At 37.5% G+C, this 15,228-nt stretch overlaps 2 protein-coding genes across 2 annotated transcripts in view; one reads left to right on the forward strand and one right to left on the reverse strand.

The window, feature by feature from the left end:
* The window catches only part of LOC149843156 (Pentatricopeptide repeat (PPR) superfamily protein), a 51,801-nt gene extending 43,766 nt beyond the window's left edge, over window positions 1-8,035 (forward strand). Inside the window, exons 12-13 of the mRNA XM_089999623.1 lie at window positions 6,687-6,782; window positions 7,565-8,035. Coding sequence (XP_089855749.1) covers window positions 6,687-6,782; window positions 7,565-7,678 — 210 coding nt within the window. The 3' untranslated portion in view covers window positions 7,679-8,035. The remainder of the gene's footprint in view (window positions 1-6,686; window positions 6,783-7,564) is intronic.
* Window positions 8,036-8,245: 210 nt separating this feature from the next.
* Window positions 8,246-15,228, reverse strand: part of LOC149843157 (solute carrier family 35 protein (DUF914)) — a 90,205-nt gene continuing 83,222 nt past the window's right edge. The window contains exon 12 of the transcript XR_016430851.1: window positions 8,246-8,474. The gene's annotated coding sequence lies outside the window, so the exon portion shown is untranslated. The remainder of the gene's footprint in view (window positions 8,475-15,228) is intronic.

The following is a 15,228-nucleotide window of genomic DNA, read 5'->3' on the forward strand; positions in this document are numbered from 1 at the left end:
GGGCCGAAGTTGTTCTTACTTTAACATATTTAATTAATAGAACACCCTCGTCTTCTTTGAAAAATCTTTCTCCGTTCGAAAAACTTTACAATATGTCTCCCGACTATAAAAGACTAAGAGTTTTTGGATGCAAGTGTTTTGTTCTAACTCACAAAAATAATAAACTCTCTTCAAGGGCAATTGAATGTATTTTCTTAGGATATGGCAAAAAACAAAAAGGATACCACTGTTTTGACCTATTAAATAACAAACTTTATATCTCAAAAGACGTCCCTTTTCTAGAGGAAGAAAATGGCTTTTCGCATAACCTAAATGAAAATATTGATTATTCTTTTTTGTTTGACTTGTTACCTCAAGAAATATATGGTTGGGTTACATCAATGATCTGCTTTAAGCCCTTTCCTATTTGCTATAGTGATGGATGAGCTTACGAGATCAATTCAAGAAAATGTGCCATGGTGTATGTTGTTTGCTGATGATATTGTTTTGATTGATGAGTCTAGAGCTGAGGTTAATGCTAAGTTAGAATTATGGAGACAGACATTGGAAGCAAGAGGTTTTAAGTTGAGTAAGAGTAAGACAAAATATATGGAATGTCGGTTTAGTAAGCAATGAAGTAGTGATGGGAGTGCAGTGAAGCTTGGTGAGCAAGAAATATCGGTGGATGATTGTTTCAAATATTTGCGATCTATCATTCAAAAGTATGGAGAAATTGATGGAGATGTAAATCATAGGATAAAGGTTGGGTGGATAAAATAGAAACGTGCAACTGGAGTGTTGTGCGATCGTAGAATGCCATTGCGGTTGAAGGAAAAGTTTTATAGGACGACTATTAGGCCTGCTTTACTATATGGTACGGAATGTTGGGCTGCCAAGAGACATCATATTCAAAAAATGAGTGTAGCTGAGATGTGTATGCTTAGATGGATGTGTGGAAATACAATAAAAGATAAGATTCGGAATGAGGAGATACGTAAGAAGGTAGGCGTTGCACCCATTGAAAATAAGATGAGAGAGAATTGTTTACGGTGGTTTGGACATATTCGGCGAAGGCCTAATGATGCTCCAGTTAGAAGGATGGAGAAATGGAAAAATATATTAGTTAAAAGAGGTCGGGGTAGGCCTAGGAAGACTTGGATGGAAATGATAGGAAAGGATATGAATGCTTTGAACCTCACCGAGGACATGGCATTGGATAGAAATGATTGGAGGAGAAGGATTCATGTGGAACACCCAGAATGATTTTCTTTGTTGGTTCATATCGCCGACCCCAATTGTTTTGGGATGAAGGTGTAGTTGTTGTTGTTACCTCAAGAAATGCATAGACAATCATGTTGAAACTATTGAACCCCCTGTAGCTGCCATTGAGGATCATATTGAACCTCAAAATGATGAACACCATGATCCACATGAAAACCTAAATGAAAATATAATAATCCATACACAAGTTTATGCTAGAAGAAATGAAAATAATCTTCCTTGTGCCCTTGAAAGATTCTCTCAAAACAAATTGTTAGAAGAATCCTCTCAAAGGAGATCAAATCGTATTTCTAAAATACCTAATAGATTTGTATCTTATGATTCTTTCTCTCCAAATTTTTGAGTTTGTTTGTTAGCTCTTCGTTCTTTTCATGAACCATCCCATTATAATGATGTCAAACAATATGCCCATGGAACTTGAACTTAATGCACTTGGGAAATCACTGATCCCCCTAATGGCAAGAAACCCATTTGATGTAGATGGGTTTTCAAAGTAAAAACTAAAAGTGACGGTTCTTTAGAAAGATTTAAGGCTCGATTAGTAGCCAAAGGATATGCCCAAGAATATGAGGTGGATTATGATGAGACTTTTGCCCCTGTTGCTCGAATGACTAGTGTTCGAGCCCTTATTGTAATAGCCTCTATTAAAAAATGATCCATTTTTCAACTTGACGTCAAGAATGCCTTTTTAAATGGAGATCTGGGTGAAGAAGTTTATATGGAACCACCTCCTGGCATGAATTTAAATGGTAAAATTTTGAAATTAAAAAAGGCATTATATGGCCTTAAGCAAGCTCCCAAAGCTTGGTATGACAAGTTTAGTAATGTATTAATCAATTTGGGTTTTATTTCTTGTTATACTGACACTGCTCTTTTTGTTAAGAAAACAGGTGACTCAATTGTTATTCTACTTTTGTATGTTGATGATATGATCATCACTGAAAATAACAAAAGGGGAGTAAATGATGTTAAGTCTATGTTAAAGAAAACTTTTGATATGTCTGATTTGGGGGTTTTGAGATATTTTTTAGGTATTAAAGTTGTGTATTCTCCTCGAGGATACATTCCATCTCAAATGAAATTAGCAGCAGACATTTGTACAAAATCAGGAGTTTTAGATGAAAAGAAAGTTGAAACTCTTGAAGTTATAAATACAAAGTTGAGACTTGAGGATGGCGTTCTTCTTGAGGATCCTACCCCCTATCGACAATTGATTGGATCCCTTACTTAATTATCCATCACCCGTCTGAATATTGCTCATGCGGTTCATGCTGCAAGTCAATTTCAGCATGCTCTTACTATAGTTCACATGGCGGCCGTGAAACGAATTGTGCGATATATCAAGAACTCCATCTCCAAAGGACTTTTCTTATCCTCTTCTTTATCTCTTGAATTAACTGCTTATACTGATGCAAATTCGGGGGGAAATCTCAATGATCGAATCTCAACTACTGGTTTTTGCATTTTTTTAGGTGAATCCCTCATTTCATGGAGATGTAAAAAGCAGCAAAAAGTTTCTCTATCATCCACTGAAGCTGAATATCGGGTCATGACGATGACAACCATAGAAATTGTGTGGCTTAGAAGTCTCCTCTGTGACATGGGCATCCTCATTTCTTCTTCCACCAAGATGTGTTGTGATAACAAGAGCACGATTTATATCGTAAGCAATCATACATTCCACGAGCGTACCAAGCATATTGAAATGGATTGCTACTATGTTCGAGACGAATTTCTCAGAGGAACCATCACACTACCATATGTTACTTTTGAATATCAGTTGGCTAACTTCTTCACCAAAGCGCTTCCAACTCCGCGTTTTATGTTTCTTCTTGGCAAACTTTCGGTCTTCTCCCCGTAAAGTTTGAGGAGGCGTGTTAAAATGTGTGTGTGTGTGTATATATATATATATAAGTATATATATACATATATCTTTTTTTTTCTGTACATCCAAATACCCGGTAGGGGTATTTTGGTAAATTGCAATGTTCTTTTCCTTTTTTAGGTTTTTCTTTTTTACTTTCTTTTTATCCTTTTTTGTTTTTTCTTTTTTTTTCTTTATGTAATAGGACCACCAAGGGGCCCCACCCATCTAGTCGTTGGGGCCCCAACGATCACATTTATGACCGTTGGGGCTCCCAATGACTAGAAGGGAGCCCCTCTTGTGGTCCCTCTCAATTCCTTTTTCCTCTCCTATAAATAGAGGGCTTTCCCTCTTGTAAATGTAAGGGTTTTCAGCCCACTTTATCTCTCTCTTCAATATATTTTGCCTTCTAGGCATTTTACCCCTTAGCGGGTTATTTATGCACTTTACGTGCTTGTGTTCTTGGCTCTTTGCTTGACTCTTTTAAAGAGTTCTTTGGTTTATTGGTGCTTCCACTATTTTCATTACAAAGTATACACATGATTCCTCTATAGAAGAAACCTCACTTAGGAGATCCAATCGGGTCTCTATCTCACCTATGTAACAGGGATTCGGCTAGCAGGGTGCCGCACCCGCATCGACGCGGGTGCGGGTGCGGTCAACCCGACCCTGGGTGCGTTGACCGCACCCAGGGTCATTTCGGTCCATTTTTTTGGATTTTTTTTTAAAAAAAAATTGCTCTATGAAATGGGCTGCAGAATTTAAAAAAAAAATCTTGGGGGAGGGGGCGCTGCCCCCCTATAATCCCCCGCCAGGGGCGGCCCCCTGGACCCCCGCCCACTGACCGCGCAGCGGGACCCGCACCAGGGGGAACCCCCGGACCCCCTATATATATATATATATATATATATATATATATATATATATATATATATATATATATATATATATATACATTTTTGCCCTTGCCACAGCCCCGCACCCGGGTTTTTTGGAAGTGTTGAATCTCCGCACCCGCACCCATGTCACATAGTATCACACCTATTAGGTTTGTATCATATGATACTTTTGACACCAAATTATAGAGCATGTTTAATAGCCTTACATTCCTATTATGAACCTTCACGCTATAATGAAGCTAAAAGTCTTCCACATTGGGTTGAAGCTATGAATGTTGAATTAGATGCTCTCAAAAGCGCTAAAACTTGGGAAGTAATTTCATTACCCTTAGAAAAAAAGTTATAGGATGTAGATGTGTTTTTAAGGTTAAAACCAAAAGTGATGAGATCCTGGAAAGATATAAAGTTAGGTGAGTCGCCAAAGGATACTCCAAGGAATATGAAATTGATTACGAGGAAACCTTTGCAACAATAGTTAGGATGACCAGTGTTAGGTTCCTCATAGTAGTTGCATCCATTAAAAAATGACCCATATATCAACTTGATGTAAAAAATGCTTTTCTTAACGAGTAATTAAATAAGAAGGTCTATATGAACCCTCCACCGAGATTTACTATTGAAAATGGTAAAAATCTCAAGCTTAAGAAGGCCTTGTATGGTCTTAAACAGACTCCAAAGGCCTAATATGATAGATTTAGTAGTAGCATGTCTTCTTTGGGTTTTCATTCCTGTTATACTAACACTATTTCTTTTATTAAAATTACATGTACTAAAGTAGTCATACTTCTACATTATGTAGATGATATGATAATCACTGGGAGCGACAAACAGGGAGTTAGTGATATTAAAATTGTTTAAAAAAAAAATTGGACATATCTGATGGGTTTTTTGAGATACTTCCTAAGCATTGAAGTTGCCTACACTCCCAAAGGGTACATTTTGTCTTAGATGAAGCTTGCTGCTGACATTTGCACTAAGTCTAACATTTCAGATGACAAGAAAGTAGAAACCCCTGAAGTGATTAATGCTAAGTTTGAAGTTGAGACTCTCCTTGAAGATCCTACACCCTATCGTCAACTAATCGAGGCACTCACTTACTTATCCATCACCAGACCAGATATATCTCATGCAATTCATCCTGTCAATCAGTTTAAGCATGTTTTGACCATTGTGTACATGAGTGTTGTGTTAAAAATTATCAGATACATCAAGAATACCATAACAAAAGGGATTTTCTTATCCTCATCTTCTTATCTAGATTTACTTGCTTATACTGATGCTGATTAAGGAGAAAATCCCAATGGTAGAATCTCAACTATAAGTTTTTATGTATTTTTAGGAGATTCTCTCATTTCGTGGAGATACAAGAAGTAGCAAAAGATATCTTTGTCCTCAATTGAAACTGAATATCGCGCAATGACTACAACAATGAAATTGGTATGGTTGCGAAGGCTTTTCAAAGATATGGGAGTAAGCGTCTCAACCTCTTCGAAGTTGTGTTGTGATAATAAGAACGCAATCTACATTGCGAGCAAATACACCTTCCAATAAATATCTAAGAGGAACTATTATGTTGTCGTATGTCACATCAGAGTACTAGCTTATGAATTTTTCACCAAAGCTCACCTCTTTTTATTTTCTCCTTTACAAACTTTCGATTCTTTCACCGTAACTTTGAATACCAACTTATGGATTTTTCCACCAAAGCTCACCTCATTTTATTTTTCTCCTTAACAAACTTTCGAATCTTTCACCGTAACTTTGAAGGGGAATGTTAAAATATATGTATACATGTATATATATACCAATATATACATACATATAGTTATATAAGTAAATGCCCTATAGGGGCATTTTAGTCATTTCAGTTGTAATAAAACTGTTTATTTTTTCTGTTTTATTTTATTTTTTTATTTGTAATTTAGTGGAGCCATTAGGGGCTCTATGGTCAAAATGACCATAGTCATTGGGGCTCCCAACAGTCAGAAATATGACCGTTGGGAGCTCCCAATGACTCTATTGGAAGCTCCCAATGCCCCTCCCCTCTCTTCTCTCCTTTATTTTGTATATACAGGGGTGTGTTCCCCCCTATTCCTTTAAGCTTTCTAGCTCAAGCATTCACTCAATAAAGATATATTCTTTTTATCTTCTTTGTTGCCTTTGTTGGCTATTGACTTGTGCTTGTGCACATTGTGATTTAGATCTCGGAAGCCCTTAGTGGCATAGGTTAGTGCTTGTGCACTCTTGTGATTGTGATTTCATAAGCCCTTAGTGGCATTATCTTTGCATCTTCTGCTATTTCATTACAGAAGCTTCCCCCCAAAAATGAGGGAGAAAAAGTTGCGATGGGGCATCAAACACAGTCTTAATGTTGGACATCCCACCAGAAACTACTAGTTTGATTGGACCTTAGAGGTGATATTTTCTTATAGCCTCAAACGTCTGACACCTCAGCAGTTTGGTCTAATGCTATATTAGAAGGATTAATGCCTCTGAGATGCTGCTTTTGTGCATGAAATTTGGGTTTTGTGATTGTGAAATAAATTCTCGTCTGATTTGCATTTTTCTGTCTTTTATGTTGTAAAAGAGTTATTGCATGTTACTCTGCATAGCTCATGGACTAATGTCTCTCATAAGGTGACCTTTTCATTCTCTGGATGTAGGGAGCTAATATAATTGGTGTTGACCGTCTTGGTCTGGATGTACGAGTTTATTCTGGAGTTGAGACCAAGACACTTCGTTTTGCATTTAATACGCCCGTAAGTGTTTGTTAAATAGAAAGTCTTCATTTACTTTCCGTCTTATAGTATTATTCATGGTTGTGGGCTTCAGGCTTCACATTACACAGCTGCTTTTTGAGTTTTCATTTGTGTGTGTGTGTGTAGGGGGGTAGTATTCTTTTGGGGTAAATATTGGTTACTAATGAAGGTAAGGAACTAATGTGTAGAAATCACTCTTTTCTTAAAAAAAAAATTCCTACTTTTTGTAGATCAAATGTTAGGGGGGGGGGGGGGGGGGGGAGGTCGGGGGGAGAGGTAAATATTGGCAACTAATGAAGATAAGGAACTAATGAGTAGAAATCACTTTTTTCTACAAAAAATTCCAATTTTTTGTAGATCAAATGGTTTGGATGTGATCTACATGGTTTGTTTAGTAAGAAACTTGTTTTGAATAATGTGATTATGACAAGTAATTAGGTTTTTAAAGGGTCCAAAAATCAATGGCCCACAATGTGTAACTCAAAAGATCAGATTTTTACATCAGAAAAGCATAATCCAAGGCTTGATCCTTAGCGAACAAGTCATGTTGAACACATCTATGTGGTTAGATTGAGTCAATACAACCTGCACCTATGATTTCTAGCTCATTAGTTTCGTACCTTCATTAGTAGCCAATATTTACCCATTATTTTGTATAGTTTCTGATGTGAAGTTTTCTGGTGTGTACGCTATAGCTGGCGCACAAATTCATATTTTAGATATCCATTGGCCTTACAAAACTTTTTTCTTTCTCTTCTTCTGTCTCTCATGCTTAATTGCAGGCCACATCTGAAAGTGCTGCTGAGAAGAAAATCCAGCGCATGCTATTTCCGCGGCGTCAGCGGAAGAACTTGAAGCCATCTAATGATGCGTACAGGGATGTCAATTCATTTTGAAAGCTAGACTTCTGCCTGCGTTTGATCTTGTAAATGATTCAATCATGTCTCATCAAAGTACTAATGAGTAGAAATCCAAAGCGCCTGCATGTCTATGAATAGGTACAACCTACCCCCTTCGCTTGAGGTGCATGTTTGGTCATTCTGATGCTTAAAGGTTGCAATCTTTTATGGAACTTATGAAGCCAACAGCAAAATAACTAGTAGTTATAACTGCTCTCAGCAATCTGCTTGTACCAATTTTCCCTTTTTAAATATAATTCTTCAACTCACCATGAATGTAAAGAAAGCTTACGATAAAATTAGTGGAAATTTTCTTCTTTGATTGACAGCAATCAATGCTTATGGATGTTTAAGTTACCTTTGTATCTGAATCAGTAGATAATCAGGTCAATGTCAGACTTATTTTAATGTTTGGATAGAAATCCAGAAATTTAATTTTTAAATTTTGTTGCTGAGTTTTTAAAACTTTAGATTTTTTAAATTTCTATAAAAATGTAGTGTTTGGATGCACTCCAAAAATCTAATAAAAATGTCAGAATTTAATTTTTCCCATGTTTGGTCATTTATTTGAAATTCTAGAATATCTCCACCTGCCACCCAAGTGTTTTGCCATCATTTTTCATATTTTTGAACAGATCGATTGCTGATGCTATGTCCTTGCCTAGGGAGAAAAGCTTCAGTTGCACAAATTATAGAAGATTTGCAATGGTGATTGAACTAGGCTTCACACCTTCGTCCAACATCCTTTGAAACATCTGTAGAGTCTCCATAACACCACCATTTTAATAGGAGCCTGAAATAAAAGTATTCCACAAACATTGTTTCTAACAAGCACTTCATCAAACATTTGGTGTGTATCTTAAATCTTGCATACAAAATCAACACAAAAACTACAATTTCATACCTAAAAACAGAAATCATCAAAATGAAACGAATTTGCAGAAAGAAGTATATGATTTGAATGAGAGAGAGAACAAAAAATGTCAATAAAGAAGAAATCAATCTAAAAAAATCAACACAGCCGATGATTACGTGCCTAAAAACAGAAATCATCAAAATGAAATGTATTTGAATGAAGAAGCATAAGATTCGAACACGAGAGAGAAAGAGAGATGTAATCAAATATAAGAAGAGTGTGCACGACACAAAAGCTACTAAGAGCAACATAAAATACAAGAGTACAAATACAAGGTTAATAAGGCAAATATAACACAACAGGCAATAGAGTCACAGCCCACTAAAGGGCAGAAAAATACAAATAAAAATAAATAATTTTATTATTAAAATGTTTGGGACAAGCATACTTTACAATGAGAATGAACCCATTTATATACACATGAAAGAAGAGGACAAAACTAGCTATTAGACATGCCTAACATCTAGTCAACAACAGCAAGGCTAGAAGTGCAACTAGTTTTAAAAAAAAAAAATATATATATATATATATATATATATATATATATATATATATATATATATATATATATATATATATATATTAACACTTCTCAAACTTACAGTGATATCACTGAAACTTTGTCAAGAAAAAATTGAAACCATTGAGAAGAGAGCGCTTTGGTGAAGAAGTCGGCCAACTGATATTCCAAAGTAACATATGATAACATAATAATTTTGTTAAAGTATTCTTTACAACATAGTAACAATTCATCTCAACGTGTTTAGTTCTTTCATGAAATGTATGGTTGCCAGCTATATAGATAATGCTCTTGTTGTCATAATACAATTTTGAAGGTGTTTGTAAGTACTCATATATCTTCAAGCAATCTTCTCAACCACACAATTTTTGATGTCATAGTCACCATGACATGATATTCTGCCTCTGTTGATGATAGAGGCATTCTTTGTTGCTTGCACTTTCATGACACCAATGAATCATCTACAAAAATATAAAAATCAATGGTTGAGTATCTATTATTATGATCTTTCTCTCAATCTGAATTAAAATAAGCAATCAAGTCAAGAGATGAGGTAGAAAATAACAAAATTCATTTAAAAACAAAATTTTGTATGTATTTAATAATCTTTATCATGACACTCATATGCATTATGGTGAAAGAATGTTGAAACTGACTTGCAATATAAATTGCATGAGATATATCAGGTCAGATAATGAATTAAGTATGTAAGCACTCCAATCATTTGGCGGTAAGGAGTGAGATCCTTCAGAGGTGTTTTATCACCAATTTTCGTCTTTGCATTGATAACCTTTGTAGTGTCCACCCCCTTTTCATTAAAATTTTCTCACTTGTCAATAATTTCAATAGCAAACTTAGTTTGAGTTAGTAAATATTCACGGAGAGGATAAGCTACTTGAATTCCCAAAAAAATTCTAAAAAATCCAAGGTCAGTCATTTCAAAATTTACTTTAAAAACACTTCTATTATAACTAACTGCCCGCTTATCTCATCTAGTGATCATGCCACTAACATAGAGAACCAAAACAACAATATATGTGTCAGATTTCTTAATGAATATAGCGGTGTCAATATAGCAAGATTTATGACCAAGTTTAATCATTACAAAACTAAACCTATCATACCATGCTTTAAGAGCTTGTTTCAAACCAGACAAAGTTTTTATAAGATGAAAAACCTTTATAGATGGAACCTCAAATCCAAGAGTTTGATCCATATAAATTTTTTCTTTTAATTTTTCATTTAATAAGACATTTTTTACATCCATTTGATAAATAACCCAACTTTTTACTGTAGCAATTGCTATGAGAGTTCTAACAGAAGTCATCCTATCAACAAGTACAAAAGTTTCATCATAGTCTATATTATATTCTTGAGAGCAACCTTTTGCTACTAACTATTAGAGGAGCTGAATCCAATCCAACCAAGATGGATTGGATCCACACATTAGGAGAATCTTCTCCCACAAGAAAACAAACTCACACATTTGAGGAGACTCTAATTCCAAAAAATCTACTCAAGTCAAGCAAGAGAATAAGAAAAAAGATGAAATTGGAAACAAAGAAAACATTAAGAGAGAAGTCTCCTTGATTGACAAGGAATCCTCCTGTGAAAAGGATCCTATTTGTAAGAGAGTTGTTCATACGTATGACGTACATTCAAAGTTCTATATAAAGGAACCTTCTCACTTTGAAAATCGATGAGAGAGAGAGAGAGAGCTTACCCGTGGATGTAGGCTTGACCAGCTGAACCACATCACTTGTGTTTCTTGTGCATGTGTGTATGCACTTTCATGGTATTAGAGCTTCTTCATGCAAGGTGGGTGTTTTGCCCCACCATTGTTGTATCAATTAGCGATGGAGGATACTTAGAAAACCAGCAAAGGTCAAAGAAGTGGTATGTCCTTGATCCCTTCTGCATCCAACCTGCAGTATTTTCTGTCAACCAAGTTGTCAAGTGACAACTATCTGCTATGAAAATCTTAACTTATTCTCCTTCTAAACATGTATGATCTTATGGAATATGTGGATGGTTCTAAATCCATGCCTACAAAGTTCAAAGATGGATCAAATGCTGTCTTGAATCCAGACTATGTTAAATGGCTCAAGCAAGATCAACTTTTGAGTTGGTTGATCTCTTCTCTAACCGAACCGGTGGATTGTCAAGTGGTTGGTTTAAGAACTTCCTTTGAAGTATGGTAGACCTTGAAGAAATCATATGCTACTCACCCTCGTGCCAAAATTATGCAACTCAAAAGGAAATTGCAAGACATTAAAAAAGCAAAAAACAATATTGATGTTTTTTTTTCAACGAGCAAAATTAATTTTGCATCAGCTTGCCGTAGCCTCTCGTCATGTTCCCAAAGAGGAGATGGTTATGTACTTGCTCAGAAGTCTTCTAGGTGAATATGCAGCTTTTAAAACCTCGATTACCACTCGGTCAGATCCTATAACTGTGTTTGAGTTACACAGTCTATTGCTTAGCGAGAAAACTCAAATGAAAGATCAAGAAATCAAAGAGACCATAAATTCTTCAGCTAATGTCACCCAGTTTTAAGGCCAGAAAAATCAAAATAATTATCAAAATCAGAGAAACTATAGAGGAAACAACAACTATCGATCTACGAGTCGTGTTAGGTCCCAAGGTCGTTCCAACTATCAACAGAGGGCTGAAAATTTCCAGCGCCGAAATGAAAGTGGCCCTTCATATAAGGTAGTGTGTCAAGCATGTGATACCTTTAGTCATAATGCCAGGCAATGCAGTTAGTATGCCTACTTTTTTCAAGGTGGTCCACAGTGCAGTCAGTATGCCTGCTTTTTCAAGGTAGTCCACAAGCATATCATATAGGGTCGACTACCTTTATCGATGATAGTTGGTACCCAGATTAAGGAGCAACACACCATGTCACCAACGATCTGAGTAATTTGTCGTTACATTCAGAATACCATGGTCGTGATGGGGTAAAAGTCAACAATGGTACATGTTTGCAAATCTTATACACTGGATCTTATGTTTGTTCTTTAGATTCCTCCTTCCACTTGGATAATATTTTGCATGTTCTCAAAATAACTTAGAATTTACTTTTCGTGAGAAAGTTTACTGTGGATAACAATGTTTTATTTGAATTTCACCCTAATGGTTGTTATGTGAATGATCAAACTATCAGGAGAACTCTGATCAAAGGATTGATCAAGGACTCTATAGGCTCAATCTTAGTATCAATCACAAAGAGGCGTTGGTTGGAGAAAAGTTTACAGTAGATCGATGGCATTAGTTTTGGTCACCCTTTCCATTTAGTTAGATATATTTTGAATATCCATGGTTTTCCTTATGTCAATAAAACTTTATATAATATTTGTATGGCTTGTCAGCAAGAAAAAAGTCATAATCTTCCCTTCGCTACCTCATCTATTGTTATTTTAAGACCATTAGACGTGATTTATTCTGATGTTTGGGGTCCATCTCCAATTGTTTCTCATGGTGGATATCGTTACTATATGCACTTTGTGACGCCCCAAAATTCCCGACTTGAAAAATCCTTAAGATTTTTTTTAGGGTTAATTTTTTTTTTAAATGCATTGCGCAAAGCGAAAAATTAGAAAGAGAAAACAAGTGGAAAACTCTGGGTGAATCACATAGAGAAACAACAAGAATATGAAACATCTTATTTATCTCAGTTTACAAGATGGTACATCTTTTTCCTTTACAAAGACAATACTGTCAAGATCTTTGACGTTCTAGATGTGTGGGTTCAGTTCTCTGCTGCACATCGAGCTTCATCGCACCATGAGAAGCAAAACACCTGTATCCCCATAAAACGGGGTTAGTACTCTTGCGAGCTGGTGAGATAAACCAATCACAATATACCAGTTGTGAAAATCGAAAGCAAATCTATCATGCAACACATAACATTATCATTCATTCACCATGATGTCACATGTATAACATAAGCAAGTATAAAGACAGTAGCAAAACTGAAAACGGAGCCATAAGTGATAACTACTAGTAATAACATGATTTTAAAACATAAGCCATTGCAATTAAGCGAATTATGCAAGCAAAGCATAGGTGTGTGTGAACATACATGTGCATCATGCGATAAGTACGAGAACTAGCAATGTAACAATACAAAGCAATGTGTATCATGATGAGACAACTAGAAACATTTAGCCAAGATAAGGCGTCTCTAGAAACAAATCATGAGATGTATATGAACTATGTATCTCTAACATAAGTGAGCTCGACTCACGAGGTGGGGCCATCGCCCACACAAAACTCACCAAGGAGTTACAACATTCACGAAGTCTCATAAGACCATTATAATCATACCAAGTGCCTCTAGTCCCCTTGTACAAACAAGACACGTTGAGTGCTCAAAATGATGCGTGTGTCCACAATAACAATTACGAAAGTATGCTAGCATTCATTTGTGCACTTGCCTTTGTGTTAGAGCGTGCGATAGTGTACGTGCTATGAGTTAATTCATCGTATCACTAGAAACATTACGACACTTAAACCCATGATGATGTGCTTCAATAAGCAATTTATGACGTGCCAATGTGCAAGTGAAGTACGATAAGAATAACACTACATTCGCATCAATGCGAGCAAGATGTTACAATTCAACAACGTGATAAGCTTCTTATTCATGCAATAATATTTTATCATTCTTTACGCATTTGATAAGACGTCATTTGCAAAGACTATGTATAGTACATACATTCTATCTCGCAAAAGTGGAAATGTGTGCAAGAGTGTGAAACCACACTACGTGAATATACATGATGCCCTCCATTTATATATTTTGCTTTGATATCCGTGCACCTCATTCTACATCGCTACAAGTCAATCATTAGTAGGATTCGACAGGGCAGCGGAAATCTGCTGCCTACGCTCATATGCAGCCCAAAAAGCTGCAGCCTTGCTGAACCAGAAAGGGCAGCAGGCTCAGCTGCAGAGCGACAACAAATGGTCCATGGTGGGGACCCGAACCACCTGGACCAAGTGGGCTTAGTCCAGGGGAAAACTACGACCCCTTGGCAGGCCTGAACCGGGAGTGGTTCAAGGAGTGCCAGCCCTGCAACTGAGCATGGCCCGATTGCAGTGAGGGGAAGCTCTGTTGCAGCACAAGCCCCGAGCACAGGTGCGGGTGTGGCTGCGACAGGCTGGACTGCCTCGACACCCTTGGTGCTGGCAGTCCACAAAGACTGAAAGGGAGAGGGGCAGCACTAGGTGCCCATAACCCTACTACAGGGTGTGGTAGGGCCCCGCAACCCAGCAAACACGTTGGACCCAAAACCGAAAGAGGGAAAGGAGGAGTGGAGTTGGGCTGAGCCAACCCACTGCACCCAAACCCCAAACCGACACCATACCGCCAGGGCTAACCTAGCTCGGTTAGGGTCCCTATGATAGGCCCGAACCAGATTTTGGTCCAGACCGTGCCAGGTCAAAGCAAACCAAACCCACAACCACCTAGGTTGGGGCGCTATCGTGGGTCACGCAAGACAAAAAGGGAGAGAGGGAGGTGACCAGGGTTGACCCGGTTGTAGTCGGCCTGGGGTCACGCTTGCTAGACACGTCCAGCAGTCCAGACTTGCCCAAAATAACAACAAGGCCATGGCGTCCATGGCCAGACAAAGAAAAAGTAGAGGAAGAACATGACGCCAGTGCAACATAGCTCGGCCTGGACTAGCCCAGGCCAGCAGCACCCAAACCCAAAAAGGGATGGACCGACTGGGTAAAGTTGTTGAGCATAGGGCTGGTCCATGGCCTCCTTGCCAACCGAACAACTCCATGGCAGCCCGGATTCGCTGCCATAGCATGGCAGAACCGTAGGCTACCCCAAAAGCAAGCAAAAGAGGGAAAAAATGGAGCAAAATCAAAGTGCAAAGCAAGGAACAAAGAAGATAGCTTTATACCACCACTCGGTTACATGCATATACTAAAATGGAATCGTAGAACTCACAAAAATGCAGGAAATAATCATGGAAGCTTGCTCATCCGGAAACCACAAACATGGATAAGTAAGAAGGAAGCTCACCTTCGTTGCGTGCCAAATCGGAAGAGAGGGAGGCGCACTCCCAAGCTCGTGGTGTAGAAGGGAGTCCCGGT

This window comes from Nuphar pumila, chromosome 3 (genome assembly GCF_984573655.1).
Source record: "Nuphar pumila chromosome 3, dmNupPumi1.hap1.1, whole genome shotgun sequence".
Lineage (NCBI taxonomy): Eukaryota > Viridiplantae > Streptophyta > Magnoliopsida > Nymphaeales > Nymphaeaceae > Nuphar > Nuphar pumila.